General features: G+C 37.1%; 1 protein-coding gene across 2 annotated transcripts in view; it reads right to left on the bottom strand.

Annotated features, from left to right (window-relative positions):
• The window catches only part of BRWD1 (bromodomain and WD repeat domain containing 1), a 66,520-nt gene that overhangs the window by 32,291 nt on the left and 8,889 nt on the right, over nucleotides 1-25,340 (bottom strand). For both annotated transcript variants that reach the window (XM_052794168.1, XM_052794169.1), the window contains 20 exons: nucleotides 25,185-25,285; nucleotides 23,569-23,639; nucleotides 22,288-22,388; nucleotides 20,379-20,419; nucleotides 18,693-18,791; nucleotides 17,093-17,243; nucleotides 16,362-16,496; nucleotides 14,827-14,955; nucleotides 13,283-13,508; nucleotides 12,651-12,836; nucleotides 11,723-11,906; nucleotides 10,797-10,887; nucleotides 9,710-9,850; nucleotides 6,490-6,575; nucleotides 5,371-5,566; nucleotides 4,250-4,366; nucleotides 4,035-4,142; nucleotides 3,544-3,668; nucleotides 3,353-3,435; nucleotides 2,785-2,896 (listed from right to left, as the gene is read on the bottom strand). In XM_052794168.1, coding sequence (XP_052650128.1) covers nucleotides 2,785-2,896; nucleotides 3,353-3,435; nucleotides 3,544-3,668; nucleotides 4,035-4,142; nucleotides 4,250-4,366; nucleotides 5,371-5,566; nucleotides 6,490-6,575; nucleotides 9,710-9,850; nucleotides 10,797-10,887; nucleotides 11,723-11,906; nucleotides 12,651-12,836; nucleotides 13,283-13,508; nucleotides 14,827-14,955; nucleotides 16,362-16,496; nucleotides 17,093-17,243; nucleotides 18,693-18,791; nucleotides 20,379-20,419; nucleotides 22,288-22,388; nucleotides 23,569-23,639; nucleotides 25,185-25,285 — 2,483 coding nt within the window. The remainder of the gene's footprint in view (nucleotides 1-2,784; nucleotides 2,897-3,352; nucleotides 3,436-3,543; nucleotides 3,669-4,034; nucleotides 4,143-4,249; nucleotides 4,367-5,370; nucleotides 5,567-6,489; nucleotides 6,576-9,709; nucleotides 9,851-10,796; nucleotides 10,888-11,722; nucleotides 11,907-12,650; nucleotides 12,837-13,282; nucleotides 13,509-14,826; nucleotides 14,956-16,361; nucleotides 16,497-17,092; nucleotides 17,244-18,692; nucleotides 18,792-20,378; nucleotides 20,420-22,287; nucleotides 22,389-23,568; nucleotides 23,640-25,184; nucleotides 25,286-25,340) is intronic.

Raw genomic sequence — 25,340 nt, 5'->3', positions numbered from 1 at the left:
ATGTTTTGAACAACGTACTTGATATTATATGCCTTCATCTAGGCAGTATTATCTCCTGACAAGTAGACTGGTCAATGGGATTTGTCTGTTACAGGTAACACAGGCTTACATTATCTGCGAGTTACCTGGCTAAATATCACCCAAAGACGAAATCGAAAGGTGAAGTCCCAAGGGGGATCTACACAATAGGGAATATGGCAGAATACCACTAGGCAGCGAAGAGACTCAAGTTCTGTCTTCACATTCAGGTGGATCTGGACTGGCAACATAAGGGTGAGCTATTTATGGCTCAGTGGGCTCATGACACCTCAGGCCATCAGGGAAGAGATGCAACATATAGATGGGCTCATGATCAAGGGGTGGACTTGACTATGGATACTATTGCACAAGTTATCCATGAATGTGAAACATATGCTGCAATTAAGCAAGCCAAGCGGCTAAAAACCCTGTGGTATGGAGGGTGATGGCTGAAATGTAAATATGGGGAAGCCTGGCATATTTACTATATCACACTCCCACAAACTCACCAAGGAAAGTGCCACGTGCTTACAACGGTGGAAGCAACCACCAGATGGCTGGAAACATATCCTGTGCCCCATGCCACCACCCGAACACTATACGGGGCCTTGAAAAGCAAGTCTTGTGGTGACACGGGCACCCCAGAAAGAATTGAGTCAGACAACAGGACTCATTTCCGAAACAACCTTATAGACACCTGGGCCAAAGAGCATGGCATTGAGTGGGTATATCACGTCCCCTATCACGCACCAGCCTCTGGGAAAATCGAACAATACAATGGACTGGTAAAGACTACATTGAGAGCAACGTGGGAGAGAATCTTCAAACACTGGGATATACATTTAGCAAAAGCCACCTGGTTAGTCAACACCAGAGGATCTGCCAAGCGGGATGGCCCTGCCCAATCAGAACTTTTACATACTGTAGAAGGGGATAAAGTCCCTGTAGTGCACATAAAAAATATGTTAGGGAAGACAGTCTGGGTTCCTCCTGCCTCAGGCAAAGGTAAACCCATTCATGGGATTGCTTTTGCTCAAGGACCTGGGTGCACTTGGTGGGTGATGCGAAAAGATGGGAAGTCCGAAGTGTGACTCAAGGGGATTTGATTTTAGGTGAGAATAACCAGAATTAAACTGTATGATGTTAGTTGCTATATAAACCTGCTACTGTATGTTATCATTACTATAATTGTTCTATGCTATATCCATAGTATTACAGTAAGAATCACTTAGATCAAACAAGAATGAACTTTGATAAAACTGAGCGAAGCACAGTAGGGATGGAACCAGAACTGACCTCAGCATGCAACAATCCAACATTGCACACCTCCTGCTACATCCAATGTCACCTTCTCGCCATACCGCACTGAAGCCCAATCCTGCTCTGCCAACTGAGAGGCCTTTGCACCATCCCTCCTGCCCAGAAAGACTAGTATGACAGATAGAGCCCAAAGTTGGGGACTAAATGAACTCAATGAACGTTTTATAAACATGGTGTTTTATAAACATTAAAACTAAAGGAATGATATCTGTGTATACATATATATCTATCGCTCTTTAGCTCAAAGGACAGAAAAGGTGATGATGATCGACTAGGATGCAACAGAAAGTATGGGAACTGAGCACGAGGTAAATGGTATGGAATAAGGGGTGGATACTGTGCTGGTTTCGGCTGGGGTAGAGTTAACTTTCCTCCTAGTAGCTGGTATAGTGTCATGTTTTGGGTTCAGTTTGAGAAGAATGTTGGTAACACATTGATGTTTTCAGTTAGTCTAAACGCTACTTCGCAACAAACCAAGGATTTTTCAGCTTTGCATGCCCAGCCAGCAAGAAGGCTGGAGGGGCACGACAATTTGGCAGGGCACCCAGCCAGGGCAGCTGACCCAAACTGGCCAAAGGGGTATTCCATACCATGTGATGTCATGTCTAGTATATGAACTGGAGGGAGTGGGGCTGGGGGGAATCGCTGCTCAGGAACTAACTGGCTGTCGGTTGGCAAGTGGTGAGCAACTACATTGTACATCACTTGTATGTCCCAATCCTTTTATTATTACTATTGTCACTTTATTATTATTATCGTTATTAGTTTCTACCTTTCTGTTCTATTAAACTGTTCTTATCTCAACCCACAAGTTTTACTTTTTTTTCTTTTTCCAATTCTCTCCCCCATCCCACTGCAGGGCAGGGAAGTGAGTGAACAGCTGCTTGGTTCTTAGCTGCTGGCTGGGGTTAAACCACGACAATGTGTCAAGCATGAAGAGTGTGCAACATTTGGAAACATCCTCTACAGGAGTCTCAAGTGATAGCATGAGATCATCTTATACATATACTTGCTCTTGTGGACTATAACACGAAAGACAGAAGTGTAAGAACTTGAAGCATAAGGATCATGATGTCAGCAACAACAGAAGAAATTCAGCATGCTCCATCCAAAACCAATTATCAATGAAGAATAATCATTAACATACACTGGAAATTGCACTGCTTGCTTCATGGAAGAGATTCAGCACTAGTCATTACAGAAAATTATTCACAAATGTGAAAGAGGTCAATAACTTCTTTTACTGTACTACTATTCACTAAAAAGTTGCCACAAGTTACATATTCACATTGTCCCTAGATTAGTGACTTGAAACCATTAAGAAGTGATAATACAACCAGTAAAATGTTTTGAACAATTTATACATTCTCATACCAATAAGCCAGCTATCTAAGAGGCAACCCACACTACTAACATTAGAAGTGTAAATTTTTTTTTTATACTTACTTGACACTGTAACACTGGAAGTGACTATCTGGATATTGAGGCTGATACGGTTCTTGACCCAACACTGTTCCAAACCACCATGCATCATCAATAATGGATCGGAACCTATCAGCTAGAGCAAAAAAAGTCTGCTCAGACATTCTACTAAGAAAAAGTTATTTAACTATGGTTCTTCTACATGCAATTAGAAAAAATTTTGATCAGTGTATTTCAGTTTAAAGTTCTAAACCCACTGATATTCAATAAAATATGAGACAACTTATTATGCCAAAAATACACAAGTGCTACAATCTAAATAAGTTTGCTACTTAGCTGTAAAATAAGAAAAGGGAACACTAGAGTCTCAATATATGTTTTGAAAACTGTATCTTAGATCTATGGTAATACCTCCACAAAATGCTTAATACAGCAATCAGTAGGCTCAAATTTCTAATGGGCAAAGGGACCTTACCCACCAGACAGCCCTCTGAAGTCAAAACCAAGTAGCATCTAGCACATTCAGGAATTAGCTAAGGACAAGTTTTTTATTTCAAAATTGTTTAGTCAAATACTTAGGAAACACACTTACAAGCTTGCCAGTTCCTTTGCCGTGCTTCATCATAGAACTGACGTAATATAAGGAAGTCGATAACATCTGGCATATCATGGTATCTAGATAAAAAAAATAATCCCTTTCATGTGTGTGCCTTAGGGCTTTAGAAGCAGTTTAAAAAGAAACATATTTTTAAATACTTTTCAGAAAAATAAAGATGCACATACCTGATAGAAAACGATTTGTCTGTGTGTTTTCCAGTGGCATGATCTATAAAGGCAAGCTTGAGGCAACACAATGTGGGAGGACCAACTTCGTATCTAATTCCAACAATTTTTACCAATTCTTGATCCTACAGGTAAGAACAGTTTCAGCAAGTATTACCTTCTGGACTATGCACAGAACTATTAATTTAACATTAGTTAACCAAGCACATGAATTGTACACACATCCAAAAAGCCAAAAATATTGAAACTGCATTTGAGATTTCAATGCAAGACAGTTTGTTAGACTTAGTAATTTTAACACAGCTATTTATAGTCCCACAGTTAACTCTGAAGATACTCTGGTAATTGAAGACACTTTCCCCTATTGTTTCCATAGGGAAACATTATGGAAACAGCACCACCTCACAAATCAGCATTTTGCAAAGTGTAATACAACTCTTCATTCACAGCATACTAGTATTGAACTCACATTATCTTCTATGTAGACCTACCCTAAGGACTACTTTTCTCCATGGCTCCTTGTGTGGATTCAGTTCATAAATGTTATTTCTTCTAACTGCTTCAATGTAAGCTTCATGTCCTTGTCGGAAATATATTACCTAAAAAAAAAACCCCAAAACCCAAACAATAAATGTTTTCCTGTATTTAGTAACTGTAAGAAAGTTAGTTAACATAGGCATTTAAAGATTTTAATCAATATTCCTACCTCGTCACCCATCTGAGGAACAAAAGGGGATCTTCGAAGAGCTGTGTCTGTTATCCAAACAGGAGGATGCCAATCATATGACAATTCCAGGTTTACTGGTTGTGCTGGAGCATTAGCCTTCATATTTAACAGAGAGCAAAACTAGACTTAATGGACATATTGCTGACATGAAATCAACACAACTAATTCCATTTTCATTTGGCAGACAAAAGCTTATAAAAGACTAATGTACATTTCCAAAATGTATTAGCAAAATTCCTCCAAGGCTTTGCTCGAGTTGTAACTGTGTTTGTAGTACTAATACTAAGCATTCCTTTCCTATATGAAGATTTGAATGAGCAAGATTGCTATTATTCAGGTCTTAAGAGAAACAAAGTTTTATAATTTAGATGGCAGTCTCGGTGCCTAATTAAAAAAAATAAAACAAACCAAAAAAACCCACTATCAAGCTGTAAGAAACTTTTATTAAAGTTTCTTATATTAAAACAGTTCCAAAAATACCATTTTGAGAATACTTGGAAGAAAGTGAAAGGATGGAGAGAAACACATACCAAAATTACCCCAAATATTTAAAAAAAAAAAAAAAAACTGATTGGCCCTTTAGAGTAGAAAACGGCAAATAGTAACTATTGTAACTTAAAAAAGGATAATTATTTAAATCAACTTAAAATTTTTGGTAACTTAAGAGTAATTACTGTAACTTATGAAAAATTAAAAATTCGACCCAAGTGTAAGTGGCCACCACAAATACAGTGACTATTTCCCCTAAGTTTTCAAAAAGATATGTTACTTAAACCCAGACAGTTTAACAGGGTTTTAGTCTAATATTCTGTACAGTTATTTAATAATCACATTTTCCCTCTGATACCAGCAAGCTTCAGAACCCTTTTTATTTGAAAAGTAAAAAATCACTTCACTTGGAGTGCAGAGTCTTCAATACAAATCAGCAGATACCTTGCATTTGGAATGGTCTCAAATTAATTAAGGGTACACTGTATGTAGTGATACCAATATCCTTGTCCAATGGCAGTAACAATTACTTTAACAGTTTCCAGTGAAGAAGTCTAAAAACCTAAGAGAGAAATTTATTAAAGAGTGAGTAGAAGAAATTAACTGCATACCTCCTCCTGCTTTTTTGGTTTGGGCTTTTTTCTCCTCTTTCTTCTTCTTCTCTTTGGAGGAGATGATTTCTCTGCTGATACTTCATCTTCTGAAGTACTGCAATATCTGACAGCTTTCCGCCGAGAAGTCCGTACGGGAGGTTGTAGGTTAATCCCTGCATCAGCAATCCAGTCAGAGTATCTACTTGAAGAATCACTGTCCATAGCAGATGGGGTCAGGGAAAATAAAAACATAGAACCAAGTTGTCAATATTTCAGAATGCTAAAGTCTCTCAGACAAATATCTGCAGATACAGATTGCTCTTGAAAGCACTATCAAGAGAACTAAAATTACTTTGACCTGTCGTAACAATTACTTTACTTGATGTTTTAACATAATTTTTTGGGAACATGGTAATTCAAAGCATGTTTTTTTAAAAATAAAACTAAACAAACTCAAGTCTGGTGAATTCTAAAATAAGTAATTTTATTCAAGAAAGTTGTGCAATGAAATCCTGGACTAGTTAAGAGCCCTCCCTAACGAACACACTAGCCAAACACTACTTAAATTCTTTAAAGACAGTTATACAAATCTCACAGGTACACGTTTGCTTTTTTCATATCTCTCAGTATTTTTTAGTTCTACTACTATAGAGTTCTAGAAAGAATATCTAAGAAAGCCACAGTGAAGTGATTAAAAAGTTATCTATATCTTCAGTTCTAAATAAAATTATAACCTTATCAAAATTAAGATTTTTTTCAACCAAACATTTTTGTAAGAGCAAACAACTGACTGTTGCTGCATTGTTAAAAAAACAAAAAACCCCAACAAAACAGAACACCCCCCCCCCCCAAAACCCAACAGAAAAAACACACTATAAAAAACATTCCAGACTATCTTCCTTCTCCTTGCCACCTAGCAAAAAAAGCAAAAGGATTTGAAACTACATTAAAACACAGAAATGTTTTGGTAAAATGGGACACTGAAAAACAATGCAATGTGTCGGTACAGTACCCTACAAAATATTGTTCCATACGAAGCACAACAGAACCTCCATACAACTTAACTTGCCAAAATTCAAGTAAAATTCAAGTAAAATTCATTACAGTAAAAGACGGGATATGGTCGTTCGCTTTTACCTAGAACTATTACTGTTGCTTTTCTTGTCACTTCTCCACTCTTCCTCTTCATCAGATGAGCCAGAGCCCTCACTTTCTTCGGCTTCCTGAATTTAAAAGTATGCAGTCAATCCAAAACTTTCTCACAGCACATATTTTCAGGGTTTGAAACATAAAACACATTCTCTATTCATGTCTGCATATTATCGAGTTAGGAAGAAATTTGGTAAAAAAAGTTGTTAAAATGGAAATGAAAGTAGTTCTTCTCTGTAGCCAATTTCAACTTACCCTACCAACCTCAGGACTGCACTATTAATCATTAACTACTGTATATTCACTGACATTTTATTAGCCACGTGGGGATCCACCTGTTGTAGCCACTCTTCACAAAGCAACTCTTCTATCTCCCTACCATATGACAGTTGTATTTTTTTCTAGTCTAAGTTCCCATCATTTATCAGAACAAAGTGGTGGGCAATTTTGTTTCCTTCAAATTCCAGACTCATGACACTGTAATTAGGTCACATAAAGTACCCAATAAAATCTAGCTCACTAGAATGCAAAGGAAGAATTTAAAGATTGCAAAAGGAACAAATCAAGGAAAACTATCACATCTCCCATCCACACACAACATGGGTATATTCTGTTACAGCAGTAGCACTTCTATGATTTTTTTTTCATTAGTTATGCAAGTTAGAATCAGATGATTTTTCTGATTTTAGTAGCAACTAATTGACCAAGGACTAATTGGGTGTATTCATGCATATATTTAAATGCAAAACTAAATAGTCAAGATACATCAAAATATATTACAACTTAAGTAACTTCCTGATTACTGATCAACAATTTACTTGCATTAACTTAATGTTTTAAATGTGTTTTTCATAACTGAAATGACTAAGTATAATGCATTGCTCATGTCTCAAGTTATATGTTGTTAAGCAAAAAAAGTAGGAAAACAAGATTTAACTTGCAACGTCAAGTTTGATACTGTTTGAATTAGTCCAACCGATTATTTGTCATTTTCAGACTAACAAAGTTAACAGTCTTTCCCCTAAGACCTGCTCATACAGTGTATAGGATGGGCAATACTCACTAAATCAGTTCTTCTCTTTTATCCTACCATTTGTAGGATTAAAACAAACAAACAAACCCCCAAAAAAACAAAAAACATTTACATCAAAGCTCGGCTTCTTATAGTATTATTAGGTCTAACACCGCTTCTTCAAAATATGTAAGTATATGTAGTATTTAAAGGACAGTGTGCATAACTCTCCTATTTGCACTTTGTGTGCTTTGAATTTGCCAGGTGCCAGAAGTCTCATGTCAACTCCCCTTCCACCCTATTCTCATAATAAGGAAAACCTGAACTTTTCATTAAATTTAAGTGATTTATTGTTTTTAAACACATAGGAATTCTTTGTTAAGAGGCCAGGAGAAGAGTCCATTTCCAAAGAATATCACTTCACCTTACTTACAAAATTATCTTATCTCCTGAATGTCCCCCATTTTGTTCACCATTCTTCCTTAACAAAGTGACAAGTCCCACAAGCCTGACCTTCTCTATTCCTTCCTCTTCTTCCCCGTTTCCCAGTTTGAGACTATTTCCTTGTGTGCAAGGCAAGACAACTATAGTCCAAGCAGTCATACTACTGATTTACAGCATCTGATAACACAACAGTCAAAAACTCATGCTACCTCCTACAGCAAAGCCCTGTTTCACCGCAAGCCAGGACTCTGCCAGAAAAAACACTTTATCAAGAACCTTCAAAATTTCCAGCTTTAGGTGTGTGCACAAATTTGGAAGGTTTTCAAAGAGAAACAGCAAAACACATCTAAAATCCAACCTTCACTTTAAGCCAACCTCAGCATTCTACATCAGTTTTTTGCCTTGGGCTGTGGATGTGGTTTAGAAGATTCTCAGCAAAAATAGTTCAGCCATTTATAAAATGACAGGAAAGATTGCCATTATTAAAGTAACAGATAACTAGGTTTGAGAAGTTGTACTGGCTTTGCGTGGCAGGATTTTGGTAGCGGAGGGGCTACGGGGGTGGCTTCTGTGAGAAGCTGCTAGAAGCTTCCCCTGTGTCCAACAGAGCCAATGCCAGCCAGCTCCAAGACAGACCCACCAAGGCCGAGCCCGTCAGCAACAGTGATAGTGCCTCTGTGATAACATATTTAAGAAGGGGAAAAAAAAGTTGCTGCAGAACACAAACTGCAGCTGGAGGAGAGAGGAGCAAGCACATGTGAGAGAAACAGCCCTGCAGACACCCAGGTCAGTGAAGAAGGAGGGGGAGGAGATGCTCCAGGCAGCGGAGCAGAGATTCCCCTGCAGCCCGTGGGGAAGACCATGGTGAGGCAGGCTGTCCCCCTGCAGCCCATGGAGGTCCACAGTGGAGCAGATATCCACCTGCAGCCTGGGAAGGATCCCACACCGGAGCAGGTGGATGCCCGAAGGAGGCTGTGACCCCGTAGGAAGCCCGTGCTGGAGCAGGCTCCTGGCAGAACCTGTGGCTCCGCAGGGGACCCATGCTGGAGCAGTCTGTGCCTGAAGGACTGCACCTTATGGAAGGGACCCACGCTGGAGCAGTTTGTGAAGAACTGCAGCCCATGGGAAGGACCCAGATTGGAGAAGTTCATGGAGGACTGTCTCCCACGGGAGGGACCCCACACTGGAGCAGGGGAAGAGTGAGGAGTCCTCCCCCTGAGGAGGAAGGAGTGGCAGAGACAACGTGTGGCAAGCTGACCCCAAGCCCCATCCCCTGCACTGCTGGAGGGGAGGAGGTAGAGAATTTGGGAGTGAAGCTGTGCTTGGAAAGAAGGGAGGGGCAGGGGGAAGGTGTCTTAAGATTTGGTTTTATTTCTCATTACCCTACTCTGGTTTGATTGGTAATAAATTAAGTTACTTTCCCCCAAGTTGAGCCTGGTTTGCCCATGACGGTAACTGCTGACTGATCTCCCTGTCCTTATCTCAACCCAGGAGCCTTTCGTTGTATTTTCTCTCCCCTGTCCAGCTGACGAGGGGAGTGATAGAGCGGCTTTTGTGGGCACCTGGTGTCCAGCCAAGGTCAACCCACCACAGAAGTGCTGACAATAACTATGCTTACAGAAATACTTTCCCCGGTAAAAGAGCAGGTTTTTTGTTTGTTTGCTTGTTTGAAGAGAGAACAAGCACATTTACATGAAACTTCACTTATTGAGGAACTCAGCTTCAAAATACAGAACTCAGAAGAGAACTTACCTGCTCTATCAAGCCAAAGCAGTTATCTCTTTCCTCATCAGAAGACTCCAGTTGTTCAATGTTATTCCGTGTTCGGTAATTGGGATATTTCCGTCTATGCAGTCTACGCTTAGATTGTATTAATGAAGACTCAGAGTCACTCTAATTTATACAGGAAGTGGAAAAAAAGAAGTTACATAAAAGCATGTATGTGGCAAGCTTTTATGGGGGTGAAAGGGTGGCTAAAAGCACTGCTGAACATAAAAACTGAAATGGCCTCATCACATCACAGCCTGATCACTTCAAAACTCCTTTTCACAAGAAATAATTTTCCTGTACATAAACAGTTTTAAATTTGCTGTTCCCAATTTAAGATTTAGTAGTTGTTCTAAGAAATTCTCCTTGTAAACTACTGTGACAGGTCCATTCACATTCCCTGATAAATATATTTACAGAATCAAGACATTAACTGCCTACGAAGTGCAATTCTGAGAGGACCAGAAATCCTCAACTCCCCTCAGTTAAGGGGATCATGCAGTAGAATTCTTGTGTCAAATTGTTTTGTACTGCAAGACACAGCAAAACAGACCACTATCTTATAAAAACAGTACAATAACCAATTCTTCCTTCTTACTGATCTTTTCCAAAAAATAGATAGTGAAAAAATCATTCAAAACAGGGTAAGTCTGAAAAAGTTGCCCCATACACAAAACACTGTCATCTAAATTAAAATGACAAGGGAATAGCAATATAGTCTACAATTCTTCAAATATAGGACCTTGAACATTCTCACTTGCACCTCGATGCTTTAGCATGGACTTGCAACAACCATCTTTGAAACTCTAACTGCAGTAAAACCACAATGGCCTAAAATCAAGTCTGCCTTTAAAATTATTACCAAATACTTTAGATGAAAGGAGGCAAGACTGAAAGAAAAAAGAATTCTAGTTATTCATAGAAATAAACCAAACCTTGTCCTGCGATAAGCGGAAGCTGAATCAGCAGGAATCTTTGAAGATCATACCTTCAGAAATGACTGCTTTCATTTTTTAAACCATGACTTGTCCCTGGACACAGAATGCCCATTTTCATAGAAACTGCTGCATACCTTTTCCAATGACTCGAATGACTTTTTCTTCTCTGTTGCATAAAGCTCTCTCTCTTCTTCCCCTTTTGCAATTCGATATTCTTCCTGCTTCCTACAAGAAAGTAATGACAATCTAATTCTGCATCTGTTTTGACAATGCTGAAAAGTTAAATGATCCCTTCTCTTTAAAGGATCCATCTAAAAAACCCTAACACCTAATTCCATTACATTATTAATTTCAGACATTATTATTGCTCAAACACCTAAAACAGATGTCCTCTCATTTCCAGACACCGTAAGGAAGACAGTTATTAAGAAAGTTGTCTTTGCAAATATCAGAATATAATAAACTTTCTCAACCTCATTTTTAATCCACATTTTCCCCTTTGCTATCATTCCACCTCACAACACCAGGAAAGCTTTTTAAAAACTTCAGAGATGTGGCAGCACATATAGCTGTACCAGTAAAAAGGAATACCGAACTACTGATACTCATTTTCCTTTTCACAGATGCATACTGATAGTACTTTTGAAAGCAGCTAACTGTTTTAGCATTTCAAGTGCTCAGTGCTGCTTCTGGTCGTAACACATCATCCCCACAAAGTCTCACAAAAGCACAATCTCTCCAAACTCTTTCATGTAAATGAATTTAACCTACGTCCCTTTATTTTGGAAAAAACAAGAATCTAGGTAATCTAGCTGTCCTTTAAGATGACTTAAAATACTGAAATATGGGAGAATCATTCTCTATTAAACTAGAGAAACTTCCATTTATTTTAGTTGAATGGACTTTACAATTAAAAGTTTTTAAGCACAGCTGACCATAACACTGAACTAGTTCAATTTGTACCACATAGCTATCTTAGCTTAGGTCTAATAGATTCAGAAAAAACAACATGATTTGTTCTCTCTAGTCATATCTGCAGCCCAGTAAGCTGTCTACAGACCTGAGTAAGCTTGGTGGTATTTCTGGTACAACAACTCTTCTTCTCCAAGCCTGAAGGTCCCGCTCAGTAGCCATCTGACTTCGTGGAGCATTCTGATGCATCTGACGCACACCTTCAACTTGCCCACTACGTCGCAGACCAATATTAGGAGGAGATTGGATGTCGAAACTTGGTCTTCTAAAAGCTAAAATGTACAAACAAAAACATTTTTTCCAGATGACACAGAATTGGAACCTTGTTTCTTCTTACTATAAGATAAAAAATTAACAATTTATGTATTTTTAGCTCCATGATTGTAAGTATATGACTAGTTATCACCTTCAGGAAATTATCTGTCCTGTAAAAAATACAGTGAGATTACACATATACTTTTAAAATAGTTATTTTTACTACTATTTTAATACAGTGAAAGGAAGTATAATGTGACAGAGGTGTTTTTCTGAACTATTTCAGGCAGCTCTGAGGCTAGTGGGGTTCTAAAAAACACTTTTCCTGGAGCTGAGCTTACATAATTAAAACTACAAGGACACAGATCAGAAGAGCGTCTGGTTTAAATCTGTAAAGAAGGGAGAGGGGAACCCAGTTTGAATAATGGTAAAATACTTATTTTGCAAACTTTAGTGGAGAATAAACGTAGCTCCTATAAATGTTATTTGAGTACTCTACAAATATTACTAAGTATGTAGCACTCTACAAGAAAAACAATTAATGCTCTTTAAAAGGAAAAGCAAAAGGCTTTGTTTTGTAATTTAATCACAGGAGTAGCAGTGTTTTAATGAATAAAAAGATCTTAACCAGATATCACTATGTTAAGAGAATCTTAGTCCCCAAAACAACATTAAAGTTAAAACCTGTTTGAAATATTTCACACAGTGTAATAAAAATGGAGATAGAACAATTATCTAAGAATTTATCAGCAAGTACTAACCTCTTCTAGGTGTTCCTTCCCCATTTTGTGGACCACTTGAAGCAGATTCTTGATCGGCTCCAGTTCTTTGATCTTGTTGTAGTTGTAATTGTCTAATCATGCCATCGAGAATGCTGGGCTCTAAGCCTTGTTCATCCTGATCAACCGTCTGTTGGCCTATAACTTGTTCAACCACTTCTCCATCACCTTGCAAGTGTAATACAAATAAAATGAATGGGTTCAGTTAACTGACTATAGGAAAATGATTTATTCTCATTGTTCACATCACAGTGAGACATGTTCTACCACTAAACAGAATGAAAACCATTCTTGAAATTATTCCAATTGCTTATTCCGAATGAGACATTTATGGAGTCTACAGCTCAAACACAGTTTGTGCATGTCAGGACCCACAGAAAAGAAAAGAATTAAGACATCCATTTGAACAACTGATAATTTTTCTTTCCTTGTTTAAAATCATATTCGCTGTGGGACCTTTCAGCATCTTTAGTGAACATAAATAGATGATAGTTAGCTTGTGAGAAAACTAAGGCATTTTTAAATCACCTCTGTCACATCTACTCTGTTCCCATTCAGGATTACTACAGTAACTCTAACTTCTGGGTGTAGATCTTTAGTGATACTGTTCTTACTTGTTGCTACATATCCAAGTTGAGGAATCAAATGTTCATCTGCACAATTCTCTCTTCCTGGCACCAATCTTTGATATTTTGTTGGATGAGGGTTTCCATCCACATCTACTAAGAAGGGAGGGGGCATAAGATGAGGAGCCTGTTGAGTCTGCTCATCTAGGACATAATTGTTAGAGTCTCGAATAAGTGGCCGATAGTCAGTGTGGAAGAACATCTGATCAGGAATCTAGAAAGAAATGAAGTTTTTATGTTAGCAATTTGAAAAAAAATATGCTAAAGAATAGAGAAGAACAAGAGACACTAAAATATCTAAAATCTCGTTAAATGTAAAATAAAGGGTAAGTTTCCAATAAGAAGAGTTATGCATAGGTACAATTAACCTTTATGGGTGTTGCAGTACTCTCATTTTTGATAGTGCTTTTGCAGGCAACAAAATGCTTTTATAAAACAATAAACTGAGGTAACTTAAAGCAGAAGCACTGCTTTACACTTAAAATTAAAAATATTTTACATCTCACTCTACTTTTTTTCCACACAATTAAAAAAAAGTTTCCTTGGTTTCCATGCAATGAATTCATTGTCTGAAGTTCAACATAAGTTCTCAAAGTAAAATTCTTTCTTAATCATGCAACGTCCACCAGAAATTTTTTCTGCAACTGAAACAGTCTATTAAATCCATGCAGCTGAAGGAAAACGGTTACTCAAGTGTTACATCACAGTCAAAATCTTTGCTCCTAGCAATGATGAGCAAGATGAAGAGAGTAAGTTTAAATTTCAACTAAGAATGCGGAGCAAGAAAAAAATAATTCTTTAAAATGACAAACGTGGAATTACCACTACAACTTTAAAAAAATTGAGGGGGAAGTGAAGAAAACCATAGGCCAGAACTGCACTTTTGAGACCTATTTCAAAAAAACAGAAACACATGTATTTATCAAAACCAAAAGGAAACAGCCTGATAGATTCAAAAAAGCAAAACATTTATCCCATGCGCTCTTTTCTAACATTTGAAAAACCACAGTGTTGGATGAATATTTACTTTTGCTTATTTTAATCAAACTACTACAGTGAATTTGGGTTGAATAAGAAAAGGCCTAAAGGACTGCAAGTTCTAATAATTGAAATAAACCAGCAAATTATTCTTAACATAACAAACAGTTTGCTTTTTTGTTAATTAGGTAGTAGTGCAGTGAACTTTGTGCTATATTCCAATCTTTAAACATTAAGCTATTTTCAGAAATTAGAAATAAAAGTAATTTTGAGGTTGAAGAGTTAACATGCACATTAGCTGGCTGGAAGATGAAAATGTATTCCAGAAGAGTTCTTGGGAGCTACTCCCAAGGGAATGTTAAGACACCGGTTATTTCTGCTATGCCAGGACCACATAAACAAGAGCACTCAAAGACATCATGAAATCCGCTATATTTAGATCCCATACCCATACAAAACTCATTTTACATATAATGTTTTAGAGGAATGAATGTAACGCATCTAATTTCAGTTAGAAGCTTGAATAAACAGTTCCAATAAAAAGCTGAACTTACCTTTTCATAAGACCTGCTACAGCCAAAACCAAATATCAATAGATGCCCATGAGAATCTGTACATGCAAAATGCTGCCCATCTGGTGAAAATTTACAGTCAAAAACAGCACCGTGTCCTTGGCCTTCAATCTAGATTGAAAGAAACAAATTCAAGACTATTTGACCAGGTTTTTTTGAGCAAACAATAATGCAGCATCAAAAATTAATTACTCTATCAAAAGCAGTTATTCACCTCTTAAATACCTCCATTAAAGCACAAATAATCTCATTACTTCAGTTTATTCCTTTTCCCCTTGACATGTGAATTTAAGTCCTGAATCATACAGTTTTAAAAGATGCACTAAAGGGTATGGAAACTTACTGCTCAGAACAACAACAAAAAAAACCCCAACAAACTTTTTGAGGCTTTTTAGCTGTTAGTATACTGCTTAAAAGTAAACTGCAGCTAATATATACTGATTTTGTTAAACCACTTTCAAGAAAAGCACAGGGAATCTTAAAGCTAAAGAACAAAAAAAATCACTTCACTATTGACTAATGAGAAAAACAAGACCAAAAAAATTAATATGAACACTGGATCATAACTTAAGTCTCAGAAAAAATAATCTATTTTGAAGCGTTAATCATGAGCTGTCAAATGGAACAAATGTCATGGGAGCTCCTAAGAACTGTGCCAATCCACTAATGCTTATGGTAATATTATTGTCATGAAGACAGTTGAGAATACAAATATTTGTCCATAAGACTCTTGAAATGATGGTCTAAAACAGGACCTTTCAGTCTTTTAGATAGCACCTCATCTCAATTAAGGAAAATGGTTAGTATGAATGAGGTGCAAAAAGAACTTTGTTAACAAAGTGTGGAAAAGCCCTGCTGTCAACTATTCACAACACCTCATAGACCGAGAATTCCTGATCAACAGGTAAAGTCTGAAGAGCTCAGCCACAGACTATGATGAAAGCAAAGTCCTGCTCTGTTCCCCCATACCTCACATACCTCACACCCAACTGCAAATTCTCACAATTCATTTTCCTTGTCTCAGAAGCTTATCAAGACCTCCCTGACCAAATTCAACTCGGAAGCCCTACAGGAAAGTAGCAGTAATTGGGGAATACTTTTGCAGAAGATCAGTGAACTGACTCAGCTTAGTAAAAGGTCCAGTGAGATGCAGCTGATTCAAGGTAGAAAATGGAAGCGAGCAGCTGGGAGCAGACAAGGGAGGCAATCCTGGCCCTCCTTTTCTGCCACGTTAAACTGTTAAAACTGGCTCCTGGTCACTTTGCACCTATAGTTACAATAACCAAGAAATTCAAAGGTAAAAGCTCTGGAGAAAAAAAACTAACTCATAAATTTTGTTGGTTTGGGTTTTTTTGGTGGGTTTTGGTTGTTTGTTTTCTGTTTTGTTTTGAGGGGGTTTTTGTTTGGTTTTTTCCCAAAACGCGCAGGGGGTGTGCGTGTTGGTGACAATTCCTTAAACTAGTATGTGAACACACTGTTGTGTGTAGAGAAAACGTGGAGCTTAAAAAATGTCTTACCATGTTAAAATAATGCTTTGTTTTTGTGCCTTTGGTAATGTCCCATATAAAGATGTTGCCATCATGACCCGCAGACAACATTATCCTGGAATCAAAAGGATGGGTCTCCAAGACAAACACTTCATCTGCATGCCCCTAGAATTTACAATTGCACATCACGAGAACAAGATGACATAAATCCACATCAATATTATATCTACAGTAAAGCCTAAAGCACTGTACTATCCTGTCCTCACACTCAGATTTTTGGAAAATTAGACCCCTACAAGCAGCCTCCAAAAATATATGGACTTTTACAAATTCCACAGTGTATCTATCTGGACTGCTACCTATGGCACATAAGTAGGGTAAACCCCCATGCAGCCAGAAAGGCTTTATCATTCTAAATTTAATAATTTTCTAGATTCAAGCAAGAACTCTAGAAATATGGAGGTTTTGCCAAAGGACAGTGAACTATTCAATGGGCAAATATGTTACTGCACAAAAGCTTTTACTTACTCCACAGGACAGGCAAGTTCAACACAGCAGCTAGGAAAAGGATTGTTCAAATGCAGGAGGAGCAGCTAGTTTTGGTTAAAAAAAAAAAAAAAAATCGAAGAAGTGCTACACTTGCTTTACCATTCATATAAAGCTTTCAAAACAAATCAGATCGAATTATGAACTCAGCATGCACATGTCACTGCAATTCTAGGAAGACCATCTACTTCAAAAAGGCAAGTAAAATTACATACCACCAAGTCGTGAAGCAGTTGCCCTGTACAAGAATTCCAAACTTTGAGCAGATGATTATTCACAGCCGTAACAACATAGTTATCATTTTGGTTCCAAGCTATCATGGTTACTTTAGGCTTCATAAATTTGTCTTCTTCTGAACATGTGTCACTATTTTAAAGAGTTGACCAGGCATGAGATATTTTTCATTAGCCCATTTCAATCTCAAAATACAGAAAAATAACCTGTTTTCCCATGTTAATAATCAGACAAGGGAAGGGAAGTTAAGAATTAAATTTGTTTCAAAACTTTTGTCCATAAACTTCACTCTTTTTGGAGAAATCAACTATAAAGCAAATCTGGATTTCTAGCATACTTATTTCATTGGACATGACAACCTCTTTCCCGTTTGAGATGCAAGGCAAAAAGGCTTTCCTTTTTCATGGAGTCTTGTCTCTTCTACAATTAAGAGTCCTAACATAATTCCTTTAAAAATTTGGACTTTTACAGTCAAGAGCTTTCCAACTAACTCTGTTTCAGAAGCTAACCTCTATGTTAACTAAGCATTTTTTTCTGATTCCCAACATAAATACATTAAAGATAGATTGAGGTTAATTCAAAATACTATTTCCTCATTTCTCTCCCCAAAATACATTTATAGGATACTGTAACACCCCCCTCAGCATCTTAGTCAACTGAACATACAAGCTTTCTTTGAAACATACCTTCACACAGTATTATCTATATTCCACGTCAACTAGTACCCTTTCTTACAAAGGCCCTCTCTCAATTATATACAACTACAGGTGTATATATTAACCAAGAAAGATGCCACAGTCAAATCTCAAATATTAATACATCCACCTTAGTAAAACCACTTTTTTTTTTTTTTATGGCTGCATCACAAGAAGAGCTTGCAATCACCCTTCAATCAACTAGTATACCCAAGATTTGGGTTTTGTGTTTGTTCCCCCCCTCATTTAATCACCTACAAATTCATTTCTGCTTATGTCTACAAAAGTTGACTGAGCATTCTTTACTACTGTAAATCATCCACTCTTCAGGTTTATGCAGTGCCATGTAGTATCGTGATCTTCATTAGTAATGACACTATTCCAACTGCGTGCCACCAGCATATTTCATTAATACACTTTTTAATAATACAAAAGAATCAATGAAAATAGTCAGCAAGATCAGTTCTTGATGAAAGCCACCTATTACCTGTCATGACCTCTCCTGGAAAGAGGTCATCATCTACCTTATTTTTACTAATCTAAAAATGTTTCTCCTGTGACATGTCAGGTGTCTTGACTGAAATCCTGATAGAGAAGATCTATTGTACTTTCTGTTAACTTTTTCCTTGTTAAGGAAAAGTAATTAATTTGGCACAGTGTACATTTGAAAGCTATATAAATACTCATGCATTTATTCAAGCACAGACTAAAATTTAGCAAGTTATTACATCACCAGAACACTCATTTTACCCCCCTGAAGACCACACCACTTGATCATAACATTGCTAAGGCTTGCTCTAGTTTGACTGTAAGTGTGCTTGAGGAATTATTCAAAACTTTCTGACTTTACACAACAGATAAAAAAAAAAGACAAGACTTCACCTACCCTGGTAATCGATCGGACATATCCAGCAAAATACTCCTCCATTCTGCTTGCTCAAAATGCCAGATTCGAGCTGTTCCATCTCTACTGCCACTTATGAACCTTGAAGAAGTTTTAAAAGATAATGAATTCATCCTCAGAAGAACTTGCTTTAAAGTATGTTCAGAGTTACACACCACTGCAATTTAAAATATTACAATGAAAGACTGGTAAAAGTGAAGTCTTCAATTTGTGTGCAAGAGAATTCTTTACAGTTACCTGTCCATTAACTTTCTTTCCAGAAGCCCAGGAAAGAGAGTTTTTCTGAACCGAAAAACTGAATAAAGTTGTCAAAACATGTAGAACAGAGAAGCAAGTTCCAACGTTAAACTCAATTCACAACTTCATCCTCGACTCCTTCTCAATTACAATACTTTAATGAAGTATTTTAAGTAAACCATTCTGAAATTGTAGAGTATCAAATACTGAAGTAGAGGCAAGAACAGATCAGCACAGCAAAACCTGAGATGTTCCCACCCACAACTGTGCATAAAAGTGAAGACCACCAGTGGTTTAAGATACCAAGGTGTGTAAACCACGGCAGTTCAGGCTTCCATTCATGAACTGCTGAACTATCAATGCAGCAGAATGGATATTGCTGAAGAGAGGAACTGAAACATTGCAAGACATCCAAAGATGGTCTCCCTAGTCCAAGAATCACAACACTGAGAAAGACAGTTGACATACCCCCCCCCAGAAAAAGTTTGCGTGCTAGGTATATCATGACTGTGCTCTAATTTGCTGTGATTAATTTTAGTAATAATTATAAATCTTAAATGTCTTCTACAGAAAGTGTCACCAAGCAAAACAGCAGAAGTTTTGCCTTGGTTTTTTTTTTTTTTTTGGTTACTGCCTTGAAAAGTAATCCATGCAGGCAACATGGACAGACCAGTGCAATATGATGGCCCCAAAGACAAGTATAATTGCAGAAAAACACATTTAAAAGGAAGACAAGTACAACTTCCAAACTGAATGTAGATTATTATCGTTCTTGGCTACAGTTATCTGGCTTTCAAGAAGAGAAAAAAAACAATAAAAATAAAGCTGCAACTTATAGTTGCAGATATAAGTCTACCCTGAAGGCTGAAATCCACATCTTCATTAGTGACAGGCCAATCAGACATCAATTTTGACTCCATTCTGTACTGAAAGCATGGCTGAAGTTTTACGAATGGAATTTACACAACGCCCACCCACCCCCAAATCAGCTGTCAAAGTCTGTTAACTCCATTTCCTTACAAAAATAATAGTAGGCTAGAAAAAAAAGAAAATTATTAAAACTTATTTTAGACCCTTTGCATTGCATTTTCCCATTTCTTATTTTGATCCAGTAATTCCTGAAACTGAAACGAAAGGAGGGGGAAGAGGACACTTATGAAGCCATGAATACATTGGGTATGTTAAAAAGTGGTAACATTTCCTCCAGGTAAATAAAAACCCAGCTAGTCTAAAGACATTGTCTAACAAAGATTAACTGAAAGCTGAGACAGCTGAAACTTAACTATGCTCTCCTGGATTAGTCCAAATTTCTCCTTTGAGTTCTAAGTAAGTAGAATTTTCTTACTTGAAACCTCCAGGTGAGAACCATAATACATTCTTAATTCCAAAATAATGTATTGTTTTTTCACATTTGAGCATCTTTCAACATACCTATCACCACTGTTAGAAAACTGAATGCTGTCAACTTTGTCCTGTAAGAAAAAGCACAGTTTATTAGAAATTATATTTTTAAACAGGAAATACGGTTTTGACAAATCTGAGCTTAGTAAAAACTGAAACAATGAAAATACTGCATATTGTATAACTTCCAACAGTTTTAACCGCAAGGTGAACCAAGTTCAACAAATACTTACCAGAATTCACTAACCATTAATGCATTTAAAATCCAAGTTTTTTAAAAAATGTCCCAATTAAATATGAAGGATTGACAGATGAAATAACTGTCCATTAATAACTTGGCAGCCAATTAACTCATATATGCATATATATTTCCAATTTCCTAAGCCAACTACAATCGAGAGGAATCTGTTGTTCCCACTCCTACTTACACGTTCCTTAAAGAAATATACAATTAGTAATTAATTTTTATCACAATAAAAACTACAGGAAAAGTAGATAGCACACTCAGATCAGTTTATCTTCAGAGCTGAAAGTCCTCTCTACATACAAAATACATATTGATCAAGCCTTATCACTATAACACAAATGGTTAAAGTCAGATTCAGTATTAGAGAAAACATGTTAAGAGAAAACATAATGAAGATAAGTATTTTAAGAGCTGCCCTTGAAAGAGCTTTGAAGGTTCAACTAAATCTAAATTCTCTACAGCAAAACTACAGATTCTTTGTGCATCAAAATGAGAGTATTTTATCTATGAAGTTCTTTTCCTAACAGGCATCAGTTATATCGAGAAAGCAAGTAAAGACAGACAGCACTGTTACATAAAGCACATGGGGAAACAAAGCTAAACCAGCAAGCTTATTACTAAGGAAGTATAAAGTAGCTTGCACAGCCACTGAAGACATGAATAAAGGTCAAGATGAACAGAAGTAAAATTCTGGAAACTAAACCCCATTTAAAGATTTAACACAGAAGGTGTCAAATGCTAAATAACTTGAGTAACAAAATCCACATTCTCAGCCTATCTACTTTCTGTATACAGCATATAGTATGTGGGTGGCTAGGCACACTTGCATCAGAGGGAAGCAACTGAGCAAACTACATGTTTTAAAATTAGAGAAATCTATGACATCCACTTGAAAAGATAAAATTCTACATATCATCTTGAAACATTCCAGCCTTTAAAATGGTCAAGTCACATGGAGATGACTGGCTGAAATTCTGCCTAAGTTCTAAAAATATTCAATAAAAGAACATTGCTACAAACCCACTGTGCTGGTTTTGGCTGGGATAGAGTTAATTTTCTTCATAGTAGCTAGCATGGGGCTATGTTTCAGATTTGTGCTGAAAACAGTGTTGATAACACAGGGATGCTTTCGTTACTGCTGAGCAGTGCTTACACAGAGTCAAGGCCTCTTCTGCTCCTCACACCATCCCACCAACAAGTAGGCTGGGGGGGCCCAAAAAGTTGGGAGGGGACACAGCTGGGACAGCTGACCCCAACTGACCAAAGGGATATTCCAGACCATAGGATGTCACACTCAGCATATAAGGCTGGGAGAGGAAGAAGGAAGGTGGGTGACATTCAGAGTGATGGTGTTTTGTCTCCCCAGGTAACCGTTACATGTGATGGAGCCCTGCTTTCCTGCAGATAGCTGAACACCTGCCTGCCAATGGGAAGTAGTGAATGAATTCCTTGCTTTGCTTGCGTGCACGGCTTTTGGTTTACCTGTTAAACTGTCTTTATCTCAACTCAGAAGTTTTCTCATTTTTACTCTGCTGATTCTCTCCCCCATCTCACTGAGGGGGGAGTGACTGAGAGGCTGTGTGGTGCTTAATTGCTGGCTAGGGTTAAACTATGACACCTGCTAACAACATTAACTTGCAACTTCAATACTGCTTGAAGCAACTAATTATTAGATTTAACAATCTTACTTACAGCATGACTTTCCAATTCAGCTATTTTCTCAGGTGTTTCAGAGCCAAAAAAATACATCCTGATGACATGGTCAGTGCTGCCAGTTGCTAAAAACATACCACCTGTAAAAATGAAGCAATAATTAAGCTAATATATAAGAAATTAAAACAGATCACCAACATTTCTCAGATGTCTTGTTTACAAAAAAAACCCCAAAAACCAAAAAACTGAAGACTGTCATTTTTAATGCTCTTCCACTGACATACAGATGTGGAAGGAAATAACCGTCTTGTCCCAGCAAGCTCTCTCAGCCATAGTGAAAATAAATAGTCTTACTCAGTATTACAAAGATTTTAAAACATATAACTAGGGGAATGCTGAAACATCTAACACCACTGATTGCGCACAGAAGCCTTCAACTATGGGCAATACGGCTAGTCATCATCAGAATTATCTAGATGACACTTTCACTGTAGCGTATGTCTCATTTGTGGCATGCGAATTGCTTCAAAACTGGGTAGAAGCATAAGTAAACCAGTATAAGTACAACAGTATTTAACTGTGGTGGCATCAATAGTAAGATCTGTCTCTGGGCACCTGTAAGTGCTGTCAAAAATACCCCGAACAAAGCAAGCCTCAAAAAAACCCAAACCCAAACACAATTGAGGGCTATATCCTGACAACATTAACAAGCTACACTTTGATTTGTATTTTATTTCTAAAATTCTCAAGTTTCTTCTAATGTTCATGCTGTCTGGTACCAGTAAGCCTTCCCACAAGTCACCCACATGATTAGAATGAAAGAAGACTACAAGCCAGGAGTGAAGCACATTTATAGATACATTGGTGGATTCTTAAGAAAGAAGGGATCTTTATGACTATCCCTGCATACAACCGACACAGAATCAGGACCTCCTACTACTGACAGTGACCACTTCCACTGCTGTTGACTGTGGTATCTTAGAGAACTAATTTTGCAAATCCCTGACATTATACTAAGGGATTAAACAAAAATAAAAATCCAGTAAAGATGGATAAAAAGTAAAGAAGCATCAGGTGACTTTTACTTATGTAAAATCACCAACCGCAAAAGGAAAATAGTATCACTTAGTTCAACTGCCTTTCACTGTTAGCTAAGGCAAGTCACATTATTTAATTATGTCATAGGCTAACATACAATTACTTACTACACAGCTGCTGGTTTTGTATATTTTAAAGCTGTTACAACCAGAGTATTGTAATAACTACTTACGAGGAAAGAAGAGATATCACAATGCTAAACTCAATCTGTACGTGACTTACCTACACTGAATGAAGAACAAAGCATCTGAACGCCTGGTCTAGGTTTCTCTGTGAATTTCACTGGCCGATTGCTTAAAAAGAAAAGATGCTTGAAACAGGACATGCCACACAAAACTTGGCTTTTATCAACATTTCAAAACATGAAGGTATGTTTCTTCAAACATCTACATAACAGGTACTTCTTAAATACATACAGTAACATCTGTAAATCTTGTGCAGGAGGATGAGCAATAAGGTTTACTTTTCAAAATTACTGTACACACATACACAAATGATATTTGAAGCTCACACAGCTTATGGCTTTTTCTGCAAGATGCTATTACCTAGCAAGGATAACATGACATGCCAAAGAATGTTTATTCTCTCTCATCCTTCAGTAAGTACAATTTACCCCCTCCATAACATATCCACAAAATACTGAACTCTTGCCCTCACATTACAAACCACCAACAGTACATGAAGTAAGGCCCACCAAATACCATTACTGCAGAATGCTGTGCAAAATCATAAAATTTCATGTAAAAGTTTTGCAACACTGTGCACACGGTGATTTAAAAGACTGGTTTCCTGTTCTGCAAGTCATGTACACACTCTTCCAGCTGACATGCTATAATCTCACAGCAAGTAGCTACTAAGAACTACACCAAGGAGAAATCCAGCAAACTGTGCCACTTACAAGCATTATAGGTTTCTACTCATTATTGTACTACTTTTCTGTTTATCAAAGGAAATGTTGAGACCTTCAGTATATTTCTCATATTTGTTTGATACACAGTACAGAGACTCAAATTCCAAGAATGCTCCTGAGACCTACCAATGCTTAAACCAATTTAAGTCCATGCTTAAACTACTTTAAATGATGTTTATACCTCATACAGTCTTCTAAACTAGTTTTAGAAGAACAATTAATGATACAGTTTAAACACTCTTCTCCTATAACTTACAGCCCTAAAAGATTCTTCAGATGAAACTATGCCTTTGATAGTTTTGGCTGCAATTCTACTAACTTAAAATCACAAGTGTGAACTAAAAACCAAAATAATCTTCCGCTTTCTGAAGTACTGGGTTTTTTTTTTTAAAATAGCTGCTCTAATGTAAAATGGATCATTTTATACCAACTACCATTATATGACACAATACTAGATACAGACTGCTCATCTCAGATCTCTTCTTTCCAGTAATAATTTTTTTTTGTTCAAATAAACAGCAATCACATATAGGACATTTAAAAACTATCCTGAACACACTCTGCATGCAAGTTCTGTAAGAGACATCCCAAAACTACAGGACTGTTGAAAACTCAACATAAACAAAAAGTTTTATTATACTGTTCCACCATATTCACATTTGCAGCAATTCTAGTTGTCCTACATTTGTAATTTCAGTGTAGTAAAAAGTTAATATATTTCCCAGCTAATCTCCCAGGACAACGGAATAACATAAATTTGTAAAGGATATAGTTAGTGATGGTGCTTTAAAATAATTATATAATAGATTATTTCCACAACATTTTTATTATCACAAAAAATCAAATCTTTTTAGCTATTTAAAAGTACTCGACTTATTTTAATCAATCATAGTATGGCATAGAGTTAATCAGCAACCCATTTACATACTTGAATTTCATGGAATCTGTATCCCATTGCCAAAAGCAAACAGTTCCATCTGCACCAGTAGAGACCATGTATCGCATGGAGCCTTTCACCATTGGACTAAACTAAAGAGAATAAAGTAAAATCAGACACATACAAAAAGAGATATTTAGAAACTGT

Source organism: Harpia harpyja, chromosome 8 (genome assembly GCF_026419915.1).
Source record: "Harpia harpyja isolate bHarHar1 chromosome 8, bHarHar1 primary haplotype, whole genome shotgun sequence".
Taxonomy (NCBI): domain Eukaryota; kingdom Metazoa; phylum Chordata; class Aves; order Accipitriformes; family Accipitridae; genus Harpia; species Harpia harpyja.
Note: the sequence above shows the minus strand (reverse complement) of the source record. Positions and strands in the feature narration are given on the sequence as shown.